Consider the following 25,279-nt stretch of genomic DNA (forward strand, 5'->3'; position numbering starts at 1 on the left):
TTTTGGGTCTAACAATCAGTCTTTACCCCCAATCTCTTTTCCATCCACATTTTTCCAGGCAAGTAACATTTCTTATTATCAATTTCGCTGTTTAATATTTTTGTAAACACTGTGATAATTTTATTTCTGGATTCTTTAATGAACGCTATTTTTGTGCTCAAAAAACGTTTCTAGAAAGTAAAAAAATAACAGCATTTATTTGAAATAGAAATCTTTTGTAACATTATAACTAGCTTTACTATAAATTTAATGTATCCTTGCTGAATAAAAGTATTATCTTCCTCAGCCCAAATGTTTTGAAAAGCAGTGTATAAATATAAATACAGTATACATAACATGTCTGTCTACCTTGTTCTTGTTGCGAGTGCTATACATTCGGCTCTTTATGAAGCTGAATGTGCGGCTGACTTTGTATTTTTCTGATTCTGTTTTGGAAGGGATGATGTATTTGTCCCATTCCTCTTCCTCAATCCTGAAACACAAAAACCCACTTATATTAAATCACCTGGTGTGCATTATAAACACATGCCTATCCAGTGAGTGTTTAATGATAACACCGCTTTTACTTTCAGACCACGATGCAGTGGCTGGGTAGTTTCATTAATGCATTTGTTTCAGACCAAGTCATGCATTCTTTTCCAGGCAACAGGAAAATTAATAATTAGTCATCAGCCTCTGTGCCATAACTAGGACATACCACCTGAGCAGTGCGGACATTCTCTGCATTTCACACATACCTGATTAGAAATCTTTGCTTGGTGGGAGGTGAGTTGTGAGACAAGGACCACAGTTAGGTTCACAAACAGTGTTATTACATATTTTAGTGTCAACACAGTGAAGTGAACAGACGTTAAGAAGCATTAGACGTGATTTCATGCCCGTGGGTGACAGTGCATTCTGGTTAGGTTATTAAGACAATCATGCCAAGGGTGTTGTTGGTGTTTTGGGGCTACTGGGGCTTTGTATTGACATACTCTTTGAGGAATTCGGACAGCGTGAGGTGTTGGAGGGAGTTGGCCAGCTCTACGCTGGTCTCATCGTCAGCCGACTGAGCGCGTCTACGAAACCTTAACTCCCTATAGAGGTACAGTACAGCACTCTGAGTGTTCATACACACAACAGATACATACATTTACATTGCATGTTATGTGTACACACACAGACTGTCTCTGGAAGGCGCTATTGTGCTTTGTTGTTAAAAAAAAAAAAAAAAAAAAAAAAAAAAACATACTGCAGGGAAATAAGTTGACAGATGGATGATGATGATGATATATGAGCTGCAATATGACATACTGTATGTCAGTCACCCACCAATGCATATCTATGCGTCCATTTACATTAACATTTTTGCTCATTAAACAAAAACAACACTATTCTATAGCATTCACTTTGGAAAGGGTAACACCTGAAAAAGGCGCCACGTCCTTCAAATCAACAGAAAGCCTCTTGGATGACAGGTGACTTGTTGAATTGTTCTTAATATAGAGTTATTCTCTGGTTAATACCTAACACTGGGATCAGTGGAGATGACAAGTTGTTAGAGGTCTGCATTACCTTTTTTCTTGAGGCTGCTCTGATGTGCTGCAGGCACTATGTTCTGTGGAGAAGAGAATTTTATCATTTAGACTGCTTCTGTCAAGACCACTTTTTTAATGGCTTTTGAAACACTCAAAGAAACATCTTTGAGAATTTATAATAGGTTTCCCTATAAACATATTCATCTACAGACTGATGACACCAGCCTTCCTTTCCAGAAACATCTTATCAAATAACTATGAAACCCCTTGAGGGTGAAGGCAGACACACTGCAATTAGGCTTCCACAACCAGCAAGCAAAGCCATGGAGATTTGCAACCTCACACATACTGTACACACACCAGACCATTGTTGTTAACAAAAACTAAAAACTATTAAAATACATTTTTTTAGAGAATTTAAACAAAAAACTGACATAAAATAAAATATAAATTAGATGAAAAATGTAAACAAACTTGTTGAGTTGAAAAAATAAAATTACAAAAATTAAAAAAATAATAGGAGCACATAGCAAAATCACAAAAACTAAAAATAGTGTATAAAAACAAAAGGCAATTCAAAAATGAATAAACACTGAAACGTTACATAAATAATAATAAAATAACACTGACACACTATACAAACACAAAACCCCATCTATTTTCAGAAATCACTTTCTCCCACATAAACACGAGCGCTTTCAGCAGCAGAAGTGTTGGGCTATGTTGTTAGCAGCGTGCAGCGTAAGAGGCGGGTGAGCAGGTGAGGCCGTACTTACTAACAGGGTTGAGCAGAGACAGAGATTTAGACAGAGACAGTGCCTGTAGTAGAGATCTGGTGCCACTGCTGCTGGAGAGGGCGCCATCTACAGGACACAGCGGACATGACACTCACTACAGCCTGGCACTTCTCTACATACACATACTGTGCTAGTTTTGAATGGAAGGATTTGTATAAATTAAGAAATGTTATAGCAGAAAGATCCAAAAACAGGCGATTTGATGATTGGATCCTCCATTAATGATGTCTGGATCCTCAAGCAGCAGCACATTTTGGCTGTGTCTCAAAACCAAACATTCAAACATGCCTGGCCCTGCTAGAAAATCCAACTTAAGCATGCAGCTGTGTTTTGGAACATGGTAGGTGGTTAGCTGGTCATCAGCTCAGCTCATCATCGGCTGGACTACCAGCTGCAATCAACCAGCTTGCCCATATGAAGCTGGTTAGACGATGTAGAAGATGGATTGCTGATCCATGATGGTTTACAAGCTTTAGACCAGCTACCATGTACTAAAAACCTCAATTACAATCCTGAATTGGTGTTTCCAGCAGGGATGATGCCCAAAAAAGCAGTCTACATTGGCTTGCTACTTGGTTTTGAGGATGTTTGTTAGTAGTGCGTGTCTGTTCACTACAGTTTTGTTAGTAATCGAGTATAAAGTGCAACCCATGATCATGTGTAAAGGCTATTATTTTGGTGTCCACAAATTATTTTACAGACATTAGAACCTGAAAGAAATATCATCAGAATTTTCCTATAAACATTAATAATCTACTAGACAGCCTTGGATGAATGGAATAGAACAAGCTTGATGATGCTACCAAATGACATTCAGCACCATCAACAGCCACAGAAACTGGAAATTATCGGGACATACTCTGACTCACTGGATGTTAATGAATGTAGATCATCCGAGGGCATTACAAACATGCAAAATTTTGTAGTTACACCCTTTTTAAAGAGATAAAACAACTGATGAAAAGGAGATCATGAGTTAAATACTGTAAATGTTAGCTTAATACCCATGACACAGTAAGAAAGTTTCATACTGCATATGTAAGCAGTGCACAATCAAGGCGGAATCGTGACTATAACAGCACTGTGTTCTACTTTTACACTGACAGCTCTATTAAAAAAAAAAAAATCTGGGTTGCCACATTGGATACTGCATTTAAGAAACTTATAAATCATTATTGGGAGTGTATGTGAACTTGATCATCATTAAGTATAATATTTACTTGATTTACATCCAAATGGAAATTAATCTACATAGAACAGAACACAACCCCTACAACAATAAACCACAAATGATCTGGATTTTGATTTACTGCACAATGCACTCTGAATGCTTTAACCAGAAGGGGCTGACTTAAATATGCTCTGCTTACACTTACAGCGTCAAACAGGTCATAAAAAAAAAAAAAAAAAAATATTCTGATCTTGCTATAAAAAAATAAAAAAAACAACCAAAAGAAAATATTCAGTTTTCAGCGAGTAACAAATCCTGTCATCCCTTAAAAGCTCATCATGCTTAAAACAGACTAGACAGGAAACACAAGGCATGTTATGACTATGCTCAGTCACTCTCAGCAATGAGAAAAAAACAGATGTTTTCAGAAACTTGATATGTGATCTCAGACTAACTGGACTTTCGTTTATGCCCTGTGATTATCTAGTATTATTATAACCTGTATGTAAAAAAAAAAAAAAAAAAAAAAGATAATCTACCCATCCATCCTGATTGTGTTTTTTTCACATTTGACTTGACTTTCTGTCATCTGTCCCTGCAAAACACTAATCTTGGCAAATGCACACATCATTTGGGACATAATGCAAGCAAAGTGAGAGGTGGATGGTGAAAGGTAAAAGGATCTGACCCTGGTTGAGGTCGGTGGGTGGAGGGTGGGCATCCCTACTGAACCGTGGAGGCAGCAGGCTAATTTTGGGGGAGGTGTAGGAATACGAGCGAAGACGGATGCCCTGCTCAATATCCTGAAAAAAGAAATAATGAACATTTTCACTCAGTTTCCATCTCACAGTGCTCAAAAATGAAGTAATGATCATCATGTGCAATATCTGTAGTAGTGTAGTTTGTATTTGTGCATACCCTGTTGATATGCTGGTTAGGTATGTTTTGAAGCATGGTAGCTGGTTTGAGCTGGTTTAAGCTGGCCCTTAGTTGGTGGTTATAAAGCTGGGTATGAGCTTGGCCTGAGCAGGAGCTAGTTGCTAAGGACCAGTTTAGGACCAGCATATGATCAGTTTAAACCAGCTCATAACCAGCTTAAACCAGCTGCCATGCTCCAAAACATACCTAGCCAGCATATGCTGTTTTATTCAACAGGGTAGTTTACCTCACTGTTGGAAACTGGGAAAATAAGTTTGGTACCTTTGCTGGGGTGGGGTTACAGGCAGAAGAGGAGGAGTGAGAACGCGTGCAGGTAAGATCAGGGGTGGGCCTAAACATAATCCGATCATCTGTGCTGTTTTTGAGCTCAGGCTGTGGCTGGGGGAGGGGCTTCTTCATTAAAATGTCATCATCATCATCCTCCTCGCTGTCCATTTCCAAGGCCACCAGACTCGGGCTTAGAGAGAGGAGTGGACTTCTAAAAATTCTCAACAACCACTGTGAGTAAGACGAGCATCACTTGTGCTTTGTAAATAATTCATACATTTTGTGTGTGCCACAAACGCTTTTCCAACTATGCTGGAATCCCACAAAAAGGCAAATGTTTTAAATCATGGAAACATTTTTCAAATTGATTCTGGGCTTATGCTTTACAAGGCAAATGCATCCAGCAAACAGGGCCAGGTAGCTTGTCAGTTTGCCCTGGGTTTGTTTTTTTGTTTGTGTGTCTGGTTTCACAGTTCTTCTACTGCAGAAGTTTTTGCTTCAGAAGGAAAGCGGTGCCCAATACAGTACAAATTTGTTATTGTACCCAAGTAAACAAAATGTTCTTAAAATGTTTTCCAAACAGTGAAATTCATCAGATGGGTTCATGCTCTCCGCAGCCAATAATTCATTGCGCAAAAACACATGTGGTCAGCACAAAGAAACCATGTTTATTTTACATGTAAGTGAACCTGCATTTAATGTATGAATTATTTTTTTATGTCATGCAACCTATCCATGTTGGCATGTGCTTGATGTGGCTACTTCAAGTATAAACGGAGGACATAAGCTACTATTCAAAAGTTTGGGGTTGATCATTTTTTTTTTTAAGAAATGCATTTAACTTCATCAAATGTGACATTAAAGACAATTATAATGCAACAAAAGATTTACATTTAAAATTAATGAACTTTCAAAAAATTTATAAAATACTTTCACAAAAACATTAAGCAGCACAACGGTTTTCAATATTGCTAATAATTAAAAAAAAAAATGTTTCTTGAACACCAAATCAGCATTTTAGAATGATTTCTGAAGGATCATGTGACATTGAAGACTGGAGTAATGGCTGCTGAAAATTAATCAAATTAAATATATTCTGAAGAGTAATGTTTTTTTTTTCTACTGTATTTCTGATCAAATACATGCAGCCTTGGTAAGCATAATATACTTTACATAATTTAACCTTACCGACCCCAAACTTTTGAATGATAGTGTATAAAGTGTACGGTGTCAAAATTAACTGACTTTCACAACAAAACATCAATGTTAGCATGCTTACCTTAGGTCACATGACTCTGTAGGTGAGCTTGAGCTGTTATATGTCAATTCAGCAGGTCGTGTGGCCCGCATGAGTCTATCCAGCATCAGTCCCGCAGGAGAGGTGGGAGAGAAAGAATGAGAAGTGTGTTGCCGTCCTCTCTGCCCTTCATCATCTTTAACAGCTGGAGGCATATCCACAGTCCCTGGTGATAAGACCCCCGTATCTGACATTCGCCACACACCACTATCTGTCCCAGAGCTGTCCTCTGTGACACCTGAAACAGCGTACTTCATATTGAGGTCATTGTCCTACATCAGAAGAGAACACAAAGAAATATCTGTACATATGGCATATTTGTTTATATACATATACAGTAGGGGAAAAAATTATTTGATCCCCTGTTGATTTTGTACGTTTGCCCACTGACAAATAAATAATCAGTCTATAATTTTAACGGTAGGTTTATTTGAACAGTAAGAGACAGAACAACGACAAAACAAATTTCAAAAATGGTTATAAATTGATTTGCATTTTAATGAGTCAAATAAGTATTTGATCCCCTTTCAATCAGAAAGATTTCTGGCTCCCAGGTGTCTTTTATACAGGTAAGGAGCTGAGATTCACAGAAGAAATCAATCAATCAGATTCCAAACTCTCCACCATGGCCAAGACCAAAGAGCTGTCCAAGGATGTCAGGGACAAGATTGTAGACCTACACAAGGCTGGAATGGGCTACAAGACCATCGCCAAGCAGCTTGGTGAGAAGGTGACAACAGTTGGTGCGATTATTCGCAAATGGAAGAAACACAAAATAACTGTCTCAATATAATAGATCTCACCTCGTGGAGTTTCAATGATCATGAGAACGGTGAGGAATCAGCCCAGAACTACACGGGAGGATCTTGTCAATGATCTCAAAGCAGCTGGGACCATAGTTACCAAGAAAACAATTGGCACCACACTACGCCATGAATGACTGAAATCCTGCAGCGCCCGCAAGCTCCCCCTGCTCAAGAAAGCACATGCACAGGCCCATCTCAAGTTTGCCAATGATTCAGAGGAGAACTGGGTGAAAGTGTTGTGGTCAGATGAAACCAAAATCGAGCTCTTTGGCATCAACTCAACTTGCCGTGTTTGGAGGAGGAGGAATGCTGCCTATGACCCCAAGAACCCCATCCCCTCCGTCAAACATGGAGGTGGAAACATTATGCTTTGGGGGTGTTTTTCTGCTAAGGGGACAGGAAAACTGCACCGCATCAAAGGGACGATGGAAGGGGCCATGTACCATCAGGGCCAGGGCATTGAAGCCTGCCAGGGCATTGAAAATGGGTCGTGAAAATCGAAAATCCCTCCTGAGATGTGTGCAAACCTGGTGGCCAACTACAAGAAACGTCTGACCTCTGTGATTGCCAAAAAGGGTTTTGCCACAAAGTACTAAGTCATGTTTTGCGAAGGGGTCAAATACTTATTTGACTCATTATAATGCAAATAAATGTATAACTTTTTTTAAATGCGTTTTTCTGGATTTATTTTGTTGTTATTCTGTCTCTCACTGTTCAAATAAACCTACCATTAAAATTATAGACTGATCATTCCTTTGTCAGTGGGCAAACGTCCAAAATCAGCAGGGGATCAAATAATTTTTTACCACTGTACAAATAAGTAGCAGTAGTATTAAGTAACAAGAAGTAACAGATTTAACAGGGTTAGTTCACACACACACAAAATAAATTCACCCTCATGGCATTGATAAAACCTGTATTACTTTCTTTGAAACCATTTTTGTCCATACAGTGAAAGTCAATGGGGTCCAAAACATTAATGGTCCCCACTGACTTTCATTGCACATTTTTCAAAATATCTTCTTCTGAGTTAAATAAAAGAAATAAAATCATAGAGTAAAGGCAAGTAAATGATGACAATTTTCATTTTTGGGTGAACTATCCCTTTAATATAGTCAGACTCCATTAAAACGGTTCTTTTGCCACAGGGTTTTAAGAATTTACACATGAAGCCTAAAGTCTCATAAACCATAGCGGCATGTCTTTAATAATGTCAAACTAAAGGCTTTTGTGGCAGCAGAAGAGTTGTGGTTTAAGATTCAGGCTACAACGTTCCAAGATCAAATAAAGACTTTCCCTGAGACTTTCACAGAGATCAATCACTGGATAAATGCAGTAAATGAAGGGAGGAGATGGGATTTGGATGAAAAACGTTACAGCTGAGTGTCTGCAGATCTGGCATACTGAGCGAGCTGATTTGTAGGAGCAGCGATATGTGTGGCGTCTGACCTGAACGGAGCCTGTGAGCATGGCTGTGAGCCTGACGGCAGCAGCGTCTGAGGAGTGAAGGTGAAATGGAGTGCAGGAGCCAGGAGAGGAAGACAGCTTCTCTGTCAAAACAAAACACGCTGTCAAATTGATGCGTGTCAATACAACTGGATGGAAATGCAGTGTTAGTGATACTTAAAAGTTAGCTAATGAAAACAATAATGTAAATATCAGCTGCCACTTTACAAGCTGCTGCCTTTGTTCCGTTTGGAAAAGTGTGTGTGTGTGCGCGCAAGTGCTTTGACAATCTCTGAATGCCAAGATGGCAGAAGAAACCAGTAAAACAGAAAATAGCACAACAGCATGGTCTCTTTATGGCCATTTCATTTTTTAGGAAGGCTTTTGCTTTCCTTTTGCACAGTTAACTCTATATGTATCTGCATTTATTTTGCAATGAGATCCAACAAATATTTTTTTGAGATATAAATAAACACTTTTATTATTATTATTTTAATTCGTTATTTAAAAGGGACAATAGACAGTCAAAAACTGCCCCAGAATTAGCTACAAATCACAATTTCATCTGCTGTCCCTATTCAGTAAGGACACATTAAATTGATCATAAGTGAGAGTAAAGAAATGTATAACATTATAAAAGATTTATATTTCAAATAAAAGGCTCTTCATTTGAACTTTCTGGAAATATTTCTTGAGCACCAAATCAGCATATTAGAACGATTCCTGAAGTATAATGTGACACTGAAGACTGGAGCAATGATGCTGAAAATTAATCTCTAAAATAGAAAACTGTGTTTTTTTTGTTTTATTAATATTTTACAATATTACTATTTCAACTGTATTTTTAATTAAAACAAGCACAGCATTGATGAGCATAAGGAAAAATAAAAATAAAAAAAAAATCTCACCAACCCCAAAGGAATGGTATAATTTTGAATGGTATAATACAGTGTATATTGTTTCTCACAGCAGACACTTATCCTTTCACTTTTAAATCTTTATAGTTTCAAAGCAACTTAGAAATGAGAAATAAAACAAAGTGAGCAATTAAGTAAATCTGCTACTAACTTAAATAACAGAGAACTCCATTAATAAATCCTAAACTATGAAAAAGAAACGGTTAAATAATAAATTATCTTCTAGGCACAAACACACACAATGTGTGGTCCCAATGCAGTCAAAGTGGTGCAGTGTATAAAGAAAATAGAAGAAAAAGACATTCAGCCTCTCTCTCACACACACACACACACACACACACTTGTAACGACCTATACAGCTCTGTGCAAACAAACAAACAAACAAACATTTACACATGTACCAATCCATTCACATGACAAAAACTGCCACCGACACTGTCAAACAAACAAAAACACACCAAGTCTACATTTTCAAGGGAAAGCTCTGTATATGTTGGCACATAATTAGTTGTGTGTGTCTTGGTAAAGATGATGTGTGCGTTTACGTGAAAGTGAGATTCCGATATCTTGCCGGGGCACATGAATGCATGTGAAGGCCTTCCAACAATAACGGAAAAACCAGATACTGACATCAACTTCACACACACACACACACTTCATTCAGATACTTGGTGAATCACACATCTGCAGGAAACCCAAACACCGGGCTCATGTGTGCTGAATCCCCATCAACTCAGATCTAAAGCAATACTAACACAATAACTGGATAACGCAGTTCGGCTTAATTTGACCTGTGACAGGCAGTTTTCTTTATCCTTCCTTTAACTACAGCATTTTCGGTCAGGATGACCATAAACATTTTTGAGGTGAGAAATGAAAAAACCAATACCAGCAGAATAACCACTGTAATGTCCAATCAAAAACATTTCACTGCAAGCCTGGCTTGAAAGTCCCATTGTACAGAACCAGAACCAGCTATTTGAGCTCTGACTCATTGCTGAATTAAGCCTGTAAAGCTGCCCTGCACCACAGACCAGAAACAATGGACAAAAACTAAAGTCATGCGAGACAATCAAATACTTTGTGATTTCTTCATGCGTTGCATTTGTGTGTCTTTGTTGCATGCATCATTCATCTCTAGTTACCTGCTTTTGATGTCCGTCTCCGGATTCTCATCTTTGGGAAGGATGGCCATGAGTAGTTAAAAGGAGAGTCTGAGTCAGAGTCCATGTTTTTAATTTTCCTCAACTGCTCCGTTTTGTGAAACACATAACAGTAAAATCGCCAAGGAGTTATGCAGAAAACACCTTTCTAAAAAATGCAGATTCCTCAGATAAGCGTTGAGGAGATGAGTCTGTGAGTGTTTGCGAGCGTATCGGAGAAGGTGGGCTCAGTCTCGACACTCTATACTCGCACTTTTTTGTTGCAGGCAGAGTCAGGACTCAAACTGGACCTGGGAGAGCACGACAGAGGGATTTTCAAATGAAGGTGTCTGTAGGAATCTGAAAGGTCAGCCAAGGTTTAGGAATCATTAACCATACACGCTAAAAAAAAAAAAAACCATGGAGGGCCTCTTACTCTTTATAAACAAACAATACAACAAACTGGAATTTTACTGTGGAACAAATTAGCATAATAATGTTTTCATAAATTCATGATCCAAACCAACCTAATTTGTAATGCAACTTCTCACATGACCTCAATAACTGTAAAAGGGGGGGGCCAAACTGATTTGCAACACACATTCATAAATTTTGATAACAATCCCAAACCAATCCCAGAGTGGTGGCCCACAACATAATCTAGAACATGATCTGAAATTGACAAACAGCTGCACAAATCAAAGACTCTGGGTTCATGTCAGAATTGACCATCTGACATTTTGCAAGGAAATCTGTCCTGCATGTCCTCTATTTAAAACATGACATTACTGAAAAATCAAAACTAGCAATGCTGAGCTGATAGCTAATGATAAATAAAAAAATATATACGAGTAATATTATTGTAATTGTATATAATAAAATATTAATTTATATTAACATAACACTGAAATTAAACCGTGATCTGCAACAAAATAACAAATTCAAACCAAACCAACCTCTAATCCCATAAAGTCAATCCTACAAAATCCAACTATATGGTGGACATTCAGTCTCTGCTAGAGAACCACTCAGTGTGTGTATGTATCCATCCTTGTGCTCCAGTAATCCAAACAGCAGACTCATTCAGTTCACCAAAGGTCTCAAAGCCCAACAGAAGTCTTATTTCACAGGTTAGGATTTTTTAAATTGTACCATGAGTGCGCTGCAACTCAATAATTATATATTTCTGGGTGCGGCTCCTTAGAAAATCCTCTTTATGAAGACAGATCTCCTGAGATGAAGGTGAGCAAACAAAAACGTCAGATTTAGTCCTTTTGTACGTGTTCTTATTCCTTTATTTTTATGACGGCGGAATTGTCCATTCAGATTAAATAGAGACCTCCAAAAAGGTTTGCTTCCAGTCGGCCTGCTCTTTTCTGTGGACTGTGACTGTTTCAGTCTCTCATGAAATCTGGGCTCCAACCCCAGCTCTCTCCTCCCTCCAGAGTTGTTAGTGGCTAAATGTCTGTGTGTGGGAGACTGGATTTGTGTTTTAAAATGAGAAATAAGGGAATGATAGTTCAGTATAGCTCAAATGAAGAGAATGGGTTGCACACTGCAAGTGAATGCGAATTAAATAAAATGTCTAAATATAATCATTAATCATTATCATGGGTACTATGTACTAATACTTTTCAAAAGTTATGGGCAAAAAAAGATCAAGATATTTGCATATCTTGTGCAATTTGTTCATTTGATCAAATTTAATTTAAACTGACAATCCTACTTTCCAACATCATCTTCCTTTAAAAACCAAAACGTAAAAAAAAAAAAAAATCATGAGATTTCCAATTAAAACCTAAAGTAGTCTTTTTTTCTAGGTTAAACCAAACTAAATCTTTTCAAAGACCCCAATAACCAACTAAACATAGACCTGTTTGGGAATCATTTTGCTTTCTGAACAAAGCAAGTGGGAGAAAGCATCTGTATTAAGATGAGGAACACGTTCTGGGAGATGGGCTAAATTTTAAAGCATTATCCTAAATGTCAGCTTTTGTGCAAGTTCAAAAATCTAAGCTTGTTAACATTCCTGCCTCCACTTTACAGTTGAAACTGTTAATGTCGGTGTGAAAGGGTGGTTGGGTTAAAGGGGCCAAAGCCATTGCAAAAGAAAAGAGTTCCACCTTGAGTCCTCCTTGCTGAGCTACAAATCTCCCTATCTTCCTCCAAAAAAAACACCCCTAATAAATAAAATATATTTAATAAATAAACAGCAGTTTTTGAACCAAGGACAGCAGATCCTTAAGAGCAATACCAGCGCCTGCAATCCAGAAGGCACTTTTCCCCCTTGAGCTACAACAACCTGAAACTATTCAATGAACACTGAACAGAAGGTCTGCACAATTTCATTTAGATGGTAAAGTTCCATTGCCAGTGCCTGCTACTTTGTAATTGTACTTGTAATACACTGAGAGTATGTTTAAAACACAAGATGTCTGTTTTGAATGAACACGATTCTGCTCTAACCTCAAAGAATCCTTTTAAATTAAAGTGAAAAACAGATGCAACTGCACTGAAGTAAATTAAGTTAACTTGGCCCAATAAGAAAATTCATGATTTTTCCATATTCAATAAGCCCTTCTCATGCATGCAACACAAAGCAACAGTAGTCAACATCAAATGTTGATGTTTACATATAAGAACTTCATAGGCAGAAGTGGGTAATGAAGTATATTTACTCCATTACATTTACTTGAGTAAATGTTTTTGAGTCAAGAGTAGATTTAAAGGTGGGAACTTTTACTCTAACTTGATTTGAAAACTGGGTGATGTTCCTCTCATTACTTCATTTTAATGCAATGTTAAGAAATGCGTAGTTAATTTTAAGCGCGCTGTCTCTTTTTTTCTGGGGCATGCCCTATGAGTGGAGGGAGGAGCGGAATTTTTAGAAGTCGGAGCGTCATGGTTTTCACTTCACCACGAGTACAATTCATGCCAACGGCCCATAATATACAGTGGCATGCGAAAGTTTGGGAACCCCTTGCAGAATCTGTGAAAATGTGGATAATTTTACCAAAATAAGAGAGATCATACAAAATGCATGTTATTTTTTATTTAGTACTGTCCTGAGTAAGATATTTTCCATAAAAGATGTTTACATGTAGTCCACAAGACAAAAAAATTGCTGAAATTATTAAAATAACCACATTCAAAAGTTTGGGAACCCTTGGTTCTTAATACTGTGTGTGGTTACCTGGATGATCCACGACTGTTTTTTTGTTTTGTGTTGGTTGTTCATGAGTCCCTTGTTTGTTCTGAACAGTTCAACTGAGCACTGTTCTTCAGAAAAATACTCCAGGTCCTGCAGAATCTTCAGTTTTCCAGCATCTTTTGCATATTTGAACCCTTTCCAGCAGTAACTGTATGATTTTGAGATCCACCTTTTCACGCTGAGGATGATTGAGGGACTCAAACACAACAATTAAAAAAGGTTCAAACATTCACTGATGCTCCAGAAGGAAACACGATGCATTAAGAGCCGGGGGGTGAAAACTTTTGAACAGGATGAAGATGTCCAAATTTTTCTTATTTTGTTGAAATATCATATTTTTCCATTTAGTACTGCCCTTCTGACACGACAGAAGATACTTGCATGTTTCCTGGAAGACAAATGAAGTACAATTTACCTTGATCTTCAAATTCAAAAAGTTTTCACCCCCGGCTCTTAATGCATCGTGTTTCCTTCAGGAGCATCAGTGAATGTTTGAACCTTTTTTAATTGTTGTGTTTGAGTCCCTCAATCATCCTCAGCGTGAAAAGGTGGATCTCAAAATCATACAGTCACTGCTGGAAAGGGTTAAAATATGCAAAAGATGTTGGAAAACTGAAGATTCTGCAGGACCTGGAGGATTTTTCTGAAGAACAGTGCTCAGTTTAACTGTTCAGAACAAACAAGGGACTCATGAACAACCATCACAAAACAAAAAAACAGTCGTAGATCATCCAGGTAACCACACACAGTATTAAGAACCAAGGGTTCCCAAACTTTTGAATGTGGTTATTTTAATAATTTCAGCTATTTTTTTGTCTTGTGGACTATATGTAAACATCTTTTATGGAAAATATCTTATTCAGGACAGTACTAAATAAAAAATAACATGCATTTTGTATGATCTCTCTTATTTTGGTAAAATTATCCACATTTTCACAGATTCTGCAAGGGGTTCCCAAACTTTTGCATGCCACTGTAACTGCATATTTAGCAAGAATTCACGTTAAACATATTTAGCTAGTTTGATAGAGAATGATCACTCAAATCAGAAAGAATGTGAAGGCTATGATGACGGCAATGGACATGAGCGGGAAGTTATATTTCTCAAGGAATTTGTTTGTTCCTTCTAGATACTGAATATTTTCAGGTGAAAGCATGATTTAAACAGGTACAACACTTATTCACACGCAATCCCTCTCTCAATAATGCATCAAACAAATGTAATCTTACAGTGCTACTTCACCTATACGATTTCGAAGGAGCAGAAATCTGTAAGAAATGCAGCAATCCGTAGGGAAAATAACTGACAAAAACGTACTGTTATTTTCATAACAAACTAAATTTGCACTGCAAAAAGCAGCAATTATACATTTAATGCTGACAATGTTATTATCTTGTCATGCGGTAGGAAAAAATTTGTAAGCTAGTTTTCCAATAAGCCACTTTCAAATGCTCTTTAGAGACGATTCTGTTCAAAGCCTTGATCAACAAAAATTATTTCTATAATTACTTGTACTTTAGTAGTTTTTAGATACTCTGCCCACCTCTGTTCATAGGCCATTAAAAAATGCTCTCCAGTCCAAACACAATGTCTACTGAAACAAAGCAAAAATGGCTTGTACCTTACCGACATCAGAATTCCAACATGACCTTTCCATACTCAATTCCAGCATCTTAAATGGTCTTTAAAACCTAGTGAGCTTCTTAAAGATACATTAAGCAACTTAATTATGCTGCCTGCCATAATCCCTTCTTTTGCATTAGTCAGCATTCTAATGAACCATAATGCACTGCAACAAGCTCAATGAAAAGATTTCAAGACGGCACTACAAAGAAATGTTGATTATTAAAAAATAAAAACATATTAAAATTAGTTATTTTACCCAATATATGCGTGTATGCTATTTTTTTTATCCTTATTTGAGTGTTATGTTGTTAGCTTAGCAACATGCTAATTTCAAACTCCACCGACTAATATTACAACTACACTACTATTCAAAAGTTCATGGTTGGTAAGATTGTTTACTCTTTTTGAAAGAAGGCTGCATTTGTTTGTTCAAAAATACAGTAAAACAGCAATATTGTCAAATTTGATTACAAATAACTGATCTTTTTTTAATATATTTTAAAATATTATTTATTCCTGCGATGGCAGAGCTGAATTTCCGACATTATTACTCCAGTGTTCAAGTGTCACATGATCCTTCAGAAATCCTTCTAATATGCCGATTTGCTGTTCACACATTTCTTATTATTATCAATGTTTAAAAGAGTTGTGGTGCTTAATATGTTTGTGGAAAATAAAATTATTCCCTGGATATATGCATGCGAACCTGAGTTAAATGTGTTTAGATCTTCATCCTCTTCATCCAGACAGAGAACAAGCTGTTCTTCAAAGACCTGACAAACAAGACGAGAAAAACACACTCACACACCACAATTCAGTCGTTTTCAAGAACAAAAACAGACCAAAATAAGAACACGGGCATGAACATCTGTCCATTAGCAAACAGAAAAACACTACAAGAGCACATATGGCAGGTCTAAAGAAGACTAAGTGATCCATTATTGTGTTTCTGATTCCAGGAATTGACTGAGACACACTCGCACACAAAAATAACTCCACTCACACTATCCACCAGAGCTTCATCCTTGATTCTCAGCTGGCTGTTCAGATCTAAGGAACAGAAACAACAAGTAACACAAAAATTGATTTCCACAATACACAATTGCCAACTTGAGCACAAACAAGCCTTTCTGCTGGAAAAATCGAGACACCTATCACCATGGTGAGCCGTGGCAGGAAGTGTCTGCACATTAAGTTCACAGGGTCACAGAGGCTAAACCTGCTGAGGCTCCTGCTGTCAACACAACGAACTGGCAATCTCCCTGTGTTTCTTAATGGCATTTACATCACACTGGGTTTTTTTCTAGATCTGTCGAACTGTAAGCAGATTATTTATCTCATTTTGTCCTCTTACCCCTCCCAAACATATAGTGTCTCTGTCTCTCGGCCCACCCAGTAGGAATGTGTCTCCTCATACTGGACATGTTTGGGAAACCAGCCGGAGGTCCCTCACAAAGAGTGCTCTGTGTATGTGTGTGTATTAGTGTATGTGTACTCCTCATCCCACATTCTACCACAATGTCCTCCTGACTGAGCCAAATTCACCCAATGTACTCTAACAACCCTGCCAGACCTAAATCACAGTGACAGACAGAGAGAGAGAGAGAGTGAGAGAGAGTGAGTGAGAGAGTGAGAGAGAGAGAGAGAGAGAGAGAGAGAGAGAGAGAGAGAGAGAGTCGGGTGTGGGGAGAGCTGGGGTCAAGAAGAGGGAAAGGAACAAGAGACAAACAGAAAAAGAGAAAGTGAAATAACAGAAGGAGGATTGAGGTTAAGTGAGAGCCAGAAGAGAAGAACATTTATCACATCAGCAGGATGAAACGTGAAACAAGACCTTGGCGAGAGCAAAATATAGAAACTTTTCATAAAATAAACCCAAGACAGGAGGACTAAAATAAAGTGAAAAATAATAATATGAACCAGAACTGATCTTGTGGAGTTTGAATTCTCACCACACGGCTTATATCTAATTTCCAGAAACCCACAAATATCAGTCGAAATCCCAGACTGCTGCTGAAAATTGTTTAATAATTCAGATTGAGTTTATTATTGCTAACAAGGGTAAAAAAAACAACAAAAAAAACTGACAGATATTTTAGTCTGTGTATTGGGGTAAAATGCATAGAAATGAGCTCTGTCTTACCTGTGTCACATACATCAGATCTGTGTATGCTCTCTTCTGAAGGCCCCACCTGTAACGTGTTAAACTGTCAAGTCTGATACAGAATCACATTTGCATTTGGCATCAGTGGAATAACTGTTTGGAATGTAGTGGATTCCTGATCAACCTTTTTGGTTTGTGAATAATTCGCATAATGGCTGTACTTAATCTGATCTGACTATACAGTGATGCTTTCCCATGGATTTATACACGTATGTTATGGAAATTCCAAACACAAGGTCAACAATTTATGGACATATAATACATTCAATGGACATTTATAAATGGACATTTATACATTCAAAAGTTTGAGGTAAGAAATATTTTAAAGAAATTAATACTTTTATTCAGCAAGGAGGCAATAGATCAAAAGTGACAGAAATAAATTACATTTTAAAATATATATATTTTTTTTTACTGTATTTTTGATCAAATAAATGCCATCTTGATGAGCATAAGAGACTTCTTTCAAAAGCATATAAAAGCCAATCCCTAACCTTTAAATGGTACTGTACATTTACGTATTAAACTATGTAAAATTACTTCTAAAAAAACAGTTTAGAGAACCATCACAGGTACATGATTTACAGCACTTGTAATCTCTCTAGTGATCTGGTTCTGTCTGCCAACAGTTGTTATGAGAAATACCAGTCTGCTGCTCAAAGCAATACCTGTAAATGATACCATTAACTGCAATAAAAGTTTCCAAAGTTATGACTTTAGTCATTTATGGACTCATAAAACTCTGTTTTATACATTATTCTCCTGTAACCTGCTCTTAGGGGTTTATGATGAAAAATGAAGAGAGGGTGGACATCTGAGAGGTGTATTTCAAATTAGGGATTATTTCACCTGGAGTGTTAAAATACATTCTCTTCCATAAAATATGGAAAGCACATAAAATATTTAATCCATAATAAAATACATTTTAGCCATATATTTACTGAGAGTACACAAAGAATTTTGAATTCTTTTGAATAACTGTCAACGGAGAGATGATTTTGGGGTCCAGATGATGGATGAGTCAAGTCTATGCTAACCAGCTGAACCTTGAACCTTTGATCTGAATCACCAGCAAATTGGGGGAGTGTTTGAAATTTGTATTCAAAAGCTGTCTAAAAACAGTCATCAGTTTTCCAATTATGTTCTGTAATGGCATAGAAATTATAGCGTTTATTTTTAACTGGTAAAACTTTAGAAAAGCTTATTGTTAAGCTTAGTTAAAAATCATTTTCTGTCTCTTATACACCGCCTTTTAGGCAAAGATTAAACAAAGTCCTGTTTAGGCTCATCTTAGCAGTTATTTTCTATGTTTCTTTGTTGCTATAAATAACCGCTATGTAAAAAAAATAGTAATTTGATCCTTTCTGTTGTGTTTGTTGTCTGTCTTTTCCCAGTCCTTCCTTTTGTAAACAATAACCATGAGATTTCCACATTCTTTCGATAGCTCTACAATAGAAAGGAATCAAAGAAAAATTGTGTTCAATGCAGACTCACCCTTGCAAGTGCATCTGGCTCTCTGCTCTTCTCTCTGTACAGCTGGATACTGTGCTGTGCATCTATATGTGTGCTGTTTTTCACCGTCAGACTAATAGATTCGGTGACAGGGCAGATACGAAGCTGGTGAGAGTCGTCAGTCCACTTCGGACACATCCACACTGGCCTCCATGCACTGCAACTAGAGGGACTGATCATAACACAGTCATAAGACACATGAATCTCAGCCTCTACTGTACACTGGATCAATGACTGAGGTGACACATCAGTGATTAATGCATCTTTTTCACATGTAATCTAATTATAGTGTATTGTGTCAGGCTGGATGTAGTGACTCACTCTGTTAGAGCACCGATGAGCGTCGGGTCTCTGTGCTTCTGAGCCAGCGTGAGAGGACTATGATCTTCCTTGTTGACTATGGGAACCATCCTCTGACCTTCAGACTCCAGGAGGAAGTGACTGAGGTGGGGGAACCCCATATGTTTGGCCACATGTAGAGGCGTTTCCCTGGAAAGGAGATCTAAAAGAGAGAGAACGATAAATATTCAGACTTGGGAAACTTTTTCCTAGTATATTTTTAATATTTATAAAAGGTTTTATTTAATTTCACTAACAAATACAATAAAAAAATAGCTATTTATGAGATGTAAGAGCATAAAAGTATTGTGGGTAGGGGTGGGCGATATGACCAAAATCTAATGTCATGATATGAGAAATTTTATTTCACGGTAACAATATAGTTATTTTTGCTTTAAATAAGGTCTTTAATGATGTCAACGTCATAATTCTTGTCACCAGTGTCAATCACAAATAAACAAATACTAGCCTAAATTAAAAAAAAAAAAAAAACAAGCTCACTGAAGGAAACAGTAAGTGATTAAATAAGAATAAACTAATTTCAAGCAATAGAACAAAAAAAAACTACAATAGAACAAATATATAAGAAATGCTACATACATTGTATAAAGCAATAACATGTATAAAAACACTGCATATTCTTCACGGTGTAAACCAAATATATTTCTTCTTATTAAAGTTACAAAAGTGATTTACTCAAGAGCAGTGAGAGATTTTGTCTTTTTGTTTTTGTTTGATTAACATGATGAATGACAGACAGCAGGAATATTAGACTGCTGTCACTTTAAGAGCTGCCCGGTTCCAATATACTGTTAAACATGTGTTTTCTTTCTCTGTAAATAGTGTCTAGCGGTATATCGCCCACCCCTATGTGTAGTGTAGACATGATATTGTAATTTGAAGAGGGTGTGTGTCAAGCTTTTCAGTGATGCATGGCAAAGTTCTCTTTTAATTCCACCCCCATATTTAGTCTATTGCAGGTATAATTTCTTTTTCTGAAATCATTAATATTTTAATAAATATTGTTCTTATTGACGAATATACAGTATATTAAACCACACGAGTTTCAACAAATATAATAATAATAATAAAATCTCCACAATTATAAGAAATCAGGAGCCCATTTGGCATATTAGTCTAAAAGTTCTAAAATACACACAAGATGTTATTTGTATGCACGCACATCTGTGCTTTGTACTCTTTGCAAACAAGCAGCAGTCTGATAATATAATGCTGTCTAAAAAAAAAAAACACTTGTGGACATCCACATCGATGGCTTCGAGTTCAAACAGATAGCTAATCTCTGTGTGGTACACATCTGGTCATAAACATGAGGTAGGGTGACAAACACCTATGGCAAGCACTTTGCACATGGTCTCTATAAGGTGTATAATGAAGGGGTGTCAAAGACAGGGCCCAAGGGTTGAATATGGTCCTTGGAGAAGTCCAGTCAGCCTTTTGGATGATTTGAGAAAAAAAAAAAAAATCTAATTACATTGAATGTGGGACCTTTTCGGTTTTCCTCTTTATTGTTTTAGTGTTTCCCAGAAGTGTGCGTGGGCCACAGATATTTAATGTGTAGAACTGAGTCAAGGCCTGCTCATCAGGTTATCACAATACTCAGCAAATGCAAATTCAAAATGATTTCCATCAAGTAGACTAATCATAAACAATCAGTTCATCTTCATATGAATGAAATACAGGAGGTTCAAGTGTATAAAGCATTGAATAGGTGTGGGATTATTTTCTTTGTCCTGGTTCAGTGGAACTGAGGACAAGTTACTGAGTGTTGACAGACAAACTAAAGAGGGGACTCTAAACCAGATTGGTGGGTTTGTAAAACACAGCATGCATGCACGAACTCACACACACCTTAATTGATTTAACAGATGTCTATGACTCTTTGCTCATGTTGATAGTGGTAGTCGAACTGCTGTTTTGATTTAAAAGAGAAGTGTCAGCGAAGTGAGGCAACATGTCCATAGCCAAATCACACTGCTCTCAGTTTTCTGCAAACAAGCCACTTATATATTTTGCAAGAAGTTGCTGAAACCAAACCAGTTATTTGTTTGAGAGATAAAGGATTGCTTGGTTTTTGTTGGTGAAATTTCTAAAGTGTAGCATGCTAAAGCTGTTTTTGTCAGCAAACTGCCAATAACAATAGTTCTCAGTGGCATGCAACTAATTTAAAGGATTATATAAACATATTCATATCCAATAAGTGAATATCCAGGTTGCTTTGATACACTTCAAACAAGCAGTACACTTGTGAGATAAATTGCTGTTACCTTCCCTGAGACTAACAAGAACGTTGCTAAAGAGTGCTGTCATTAATTAAAGCTGACACGCCGTTCTTCAGACAAAGCAATGAAATGAACGCTAATTCAGCTGTGCAATTTACTGCAAACAATCGCTAGTGTTATGTAAGGGGCCCCGTGTGCACTAGAGACATTCTTTAAATCTCTCTCCATTCTCACTGTTCAAGAAATTAGTTAATGATCCATGATGGAATGGGCACTGTATCCATCCTCACTTAGACAGAACTAGAGACCATAACCACTACTACACTGCACTGTATTTCACACACACACCTTATTTACATATAAAACATCAATCTAGTATCCATATTAAAATATTGCTATATTCAAGAGAAGAACCTATATATCATTATTATTTTCATTCCAGAATATTCTGCATTGAACATTTGTATTTTTTCATATTTATTTTGTGTACGATTTCCTAATTCTGAAGATTTCCTAATTCTACTGTAACTAAATGAAGCCAAACATAAGAAGAAAAAAAAAGTAAATATACACAAATATGCAATGCAATATTTCAGTATATAATTCAAACTGAACACATCTATTAAAACACTTTTAAAAGAAACATAGATCTTGTATGTGAGAAAAAAAATATTCCATGAACAATATTCTAGGAGTTAAACTGAAATTTTGCTCTGGCAAACAAGACTAGTCAAATTATTGTGCACTATTCTAGTCTATATCACTGTTTGTTTATATTGGCTGTCTGTCACATGAGAAGCATGTTGCTAACACTCATCCTGATAACCTGCTCTGACGCAACAGTGTTTCCTCAAATTGGAAATACCCAATGCACAAAAAACTAAGATGTGGATAAAAATCCTGAAAGTTTTTTTTGTTTTTGTGTCAAACATTCTCTCTCTCTCACAGACACGCACTATATTATATTATATATATATTTTATGCACAGATTCATTGGCCCAGGACCTTAAAACCATTCACTTTAATGAGTCTAGCTTCCAAGTGAACACAAAACACTATTACTTCGAGTTACTCAGTTGTAACTAAAGTACTGTTGAATTTAATCCTGTGTTCCACTAACGAGCCATAACAAACATGGTGCAGAGCTCCATACATCTAAACCTGTCCAAAACAAAAGTTAGTTATACACCTACATGGATAATGCAATCAGAATGTAATTCAAACAGTCCATTCAAGCAGTATCTTAAATGGCAATAGCACATCTGTACAGATCACAAGAGGCTCTAAATGTTTCAGAAAGGTGATCTGTGTTTCCAAAACATAAATCACATGAATATAATGGCAGTCTGGGTTATGGTGCTTTGAAGTGCACTTCTTTTCTGAGACCTAATTTGTTTGAAGACTTTGCCCATTTATTTGTACATAATGGTCAGAATCTAGTGTCGTAGACAGGAGTGAAATAAAGGTTAGCAGTAACGACAATATGAAACTGACTAACCTTGCTTCTCCTGTCCAGCTTGGCTGTCCCATCCCAGAAAGTGCAAGTTAGCCAGCGCCCGTGTGATTTTTTCATCAAACGCACTGTGTTGTCCCACTGTGCATCTGTGCTCTGGATTAAACTCTGATGTTCCTGAGGCTTCTCTCTGGCTGAAATTCCCCTGTTCACAAATATTGAGCCCCTGTTCTGCTAGGCTTTCCAATCGAAATAATTCCTTTGGATCACAAACCCCATCTGTCCCAGTCTGGTCTAAATGGTTGGTCTCCGATGAAAACATTTTCTCTGGGCAGAATTTCCTTAGGATATCCTGATAGCTGCTGGATGTCAAGTTCATGAGCTGCTCCACAACCTCTTGTGCCTCATCCCGTATGTACTCCAGAGAGAGCGGTCCTGAATTGCAGAGGAGACTGATGGGACTCCTGCTGTCCCTCGAACAGCAGTAGACCTCCACAGACACTTTCTCTGGAACATCGTGGCCTTGATGGAGAAAAGGTGAGAAAGGTACAAATATGTTAAATGATACCTCTTCTATCTGCTCATCATGAACTACATTTTGATCAGGTTTACCTTGTTGTCTAACCGCACTGTATTTGCTTAATTTTGTTTGATTCCCTCAGTGTTCCCCGACAGATGCTCGGTCTTCTTTTTTTATATTTTGTCATTTGTGTTTTTGCTTAGCTTTGTTTTACAGCATCGGGGTGGTGATGGCGCAGTGGATAAGACACATGCCTTTGGTGTGAGAGACCCGGGTTCGAATCCACTGTGAGACACCAATGTGTCCCTGAGCAAGACACTTAACCCCTAGTTGCTCCAGAGGCGTGCGACCTCTGACATATATAGCAATTGTAAGTCGCTTTGGATAAAAGCGTCAGCTAAATGAATAAATGTAAATGTAAATCTTAAACTAAAGGCTGCTGAAGAAAGGACAAGTCCTTCAATACGTCTGAAACACTAAAAACTAGGGTAATATTTGTACATCACAGTATTATCTTGTGTTAGTGTCTTGATTCAGGTCACATGGCAAAACACAAAAACAGGATGTTATGAACACTGGAACTTTGTATTATAGGAAGAAATCAGGCAATGGCTCATTTTTGCTTTCACTGACACTTAAAACCATCAGGTAACATAAGCTCATATCTCTGTTTCATTATGTTTTAGGACTGAACTGTTTCTTTCAGGTACATGTTGCCTTATAAATATTTGTTTCCATAGAAACACATTCATTACACCTCAACATATACAAACAAGCACTACTATTATAGAGCATGATACTTTTCCATGTCAACATGAAATCCCCTTACAGTTCTGTTCACACCAAGGACGGTGAACATAAAGATAACTATAAATATAGCTGCAAGCAGCGATTCCGGGGCCAAGCCTGTCTAAGGGTTCCGTGACTTCTATAAATAGCTTAAATACAACAATGTCACTACTGCAGCTTTTGTTGCTTGACCCCTATAGACCAATTTACAAATAATCCTTTAAGAGTTGGTTCTAGAGACCCCAAAGCTGGTCAGATCACTATTCATGGCCATCACAAGTGTGCCAAATTTCATCATTTACCTATGTTCCCTTCATAGTGTTGCCATAGACTCCCATGGGCCAAAAATAATAATAATAAAACATACAGATACAATAGGGGCTACAGCCCTTTGGGCTTGGCCCCTAACTATAAAGTTTTAATAATCATTCTAATTATATGAAATATTTTTCCAGTCAATATAGTTATCGTTATAGTTATAAATCATGCAGGCCTTTACACTTTCAAAAGAAAATCATTGCTCTATATACATCAATTACACTCTGTGATTTGTTCAGTGTCTCACCAGGCACAGTGAATTTAATTGAGTCTTGATCCTCGGCCCTGTGAGCTGTGGTTACATGGTGAAGGGATGAGCCGACAAGGACCACATAGTAGTCCGCTTCTTCCTGAACACTCGGTGACACCTGCAGCTTCACACAGACCTCCACTTGACCCTGAGAGAAAGACAATTACATCCACATTATGATTTGTGTTCCACACAGTATGCCATAATGAATATCAAAAAATTGACAAAGCCAAGACAAATCTTTGGAAATGGAGCTTATTATTTATGCAAAAAAAATTTAATGAAATGTTATGGTAGTGAAAATGAAACTAAACAGAGATAATGACAGGGAAAAGATTGAGAGAGAAGAACGAGAGAGATTTTTGTTGTTTTAGTTAATATTAGCTTGTTAATGCTATTAAAATGATGTCTGGTGCTGCAGTGAAGTATGCTGAAGATTGAGACCATATGAAACTTGAGTTGGGCAATCTGGACCGCCAACATCTTTAGATAAACATCGTTAGATGAAAAAGGAGGATATGAAGTGTTCTCTATTATCTCCAGTCATCTTCATTTGA

General features: G+C 37.2%; 1 protein-coding gene across 1 annotated transcript in view; it reads right to left on the minus strand.

Annotated features, from left to right (window-relative positions):
- The window catches only part of LOC306869959 (rho guanine nucleotide exchange factor 28-like), a 73,465-nt gene that overhangs the window by 22,423 nt on the left and 25,763 nt on the right, over nucleotides 1–25,279 (minus strand). The window contains exons 3-17 of the mRNA XM_079416935.1: nucleotides 24,720–24,870; nucleotides 22,891–23,367; nucleotides 19,132–19,312; nucleotides 18,793–18,982; nucleotides 17,278–17,326; nucleotides 16,141–16,187; nucleotides 15,844–15,910; nucleotides 8,244–8,344; nucleotides 5,971–6,260; nucleotides 4,686–4,881; nucleotides 4,174–4,288; nucleotides 2,294–2,380; nucleotides 1,555–1,597; nucleotides 975–1,076; nucleotides 349–472 (exon numbers count right to left, since the gene is read on the minus strand). Coding sequence (XP_079273061.1) covers nucleotides 349–472; nucleotides 975–1,076; nucleotides 1,555–1,597; nucleotides 2,294–2,380; nucleotides 4,174–4,288; nucleotides 4,686–4,881; nucleotides 5,971–6,260; nucleotides 8,244–8,344; nucleotides 15,844–15,910; nucleotides 16,141–16,187; nucleotides 17,278–17,326; nucleotides 18,793–18,982; nucleotides 19,132–19,312; nucleotides 22,891–23,367; nucleotides 24,720–24,870 — 2,220 coding nt within the window. The remainder of the gene's footprint in view (nucleotides 1–348; nucleotides 473–974; nucleotides 1,077–1,554; nucleotides 1,598–2,293; nucleotides 2,381–4,173; nucleotides 4,289–4,685; nucleotides 4,882–5,970; nucleotides 6,261–8,243; nucleotides 8,345–15,843; nucleotides 15,911–16,140; nucleotides 16,188–17,277; nucleotides 17,327–18,792; nucleotides 18,983–19,131; nucleotides 19,313–22,890; nucleotides 23,368–24,719; nucleotides 24,871–25,279) is intronic.

Source organism: Barbus barbus, assembly GCF_936440315.1.
Source record: "Barbus barbus genome assembly, chromosome: 5".
Lineage (NCBI taxonomy): Eukaryota > Metazoa > Chordata > Actinopteri > Cypriniformes > Cyprinidae > Barbus > Barbus barbus.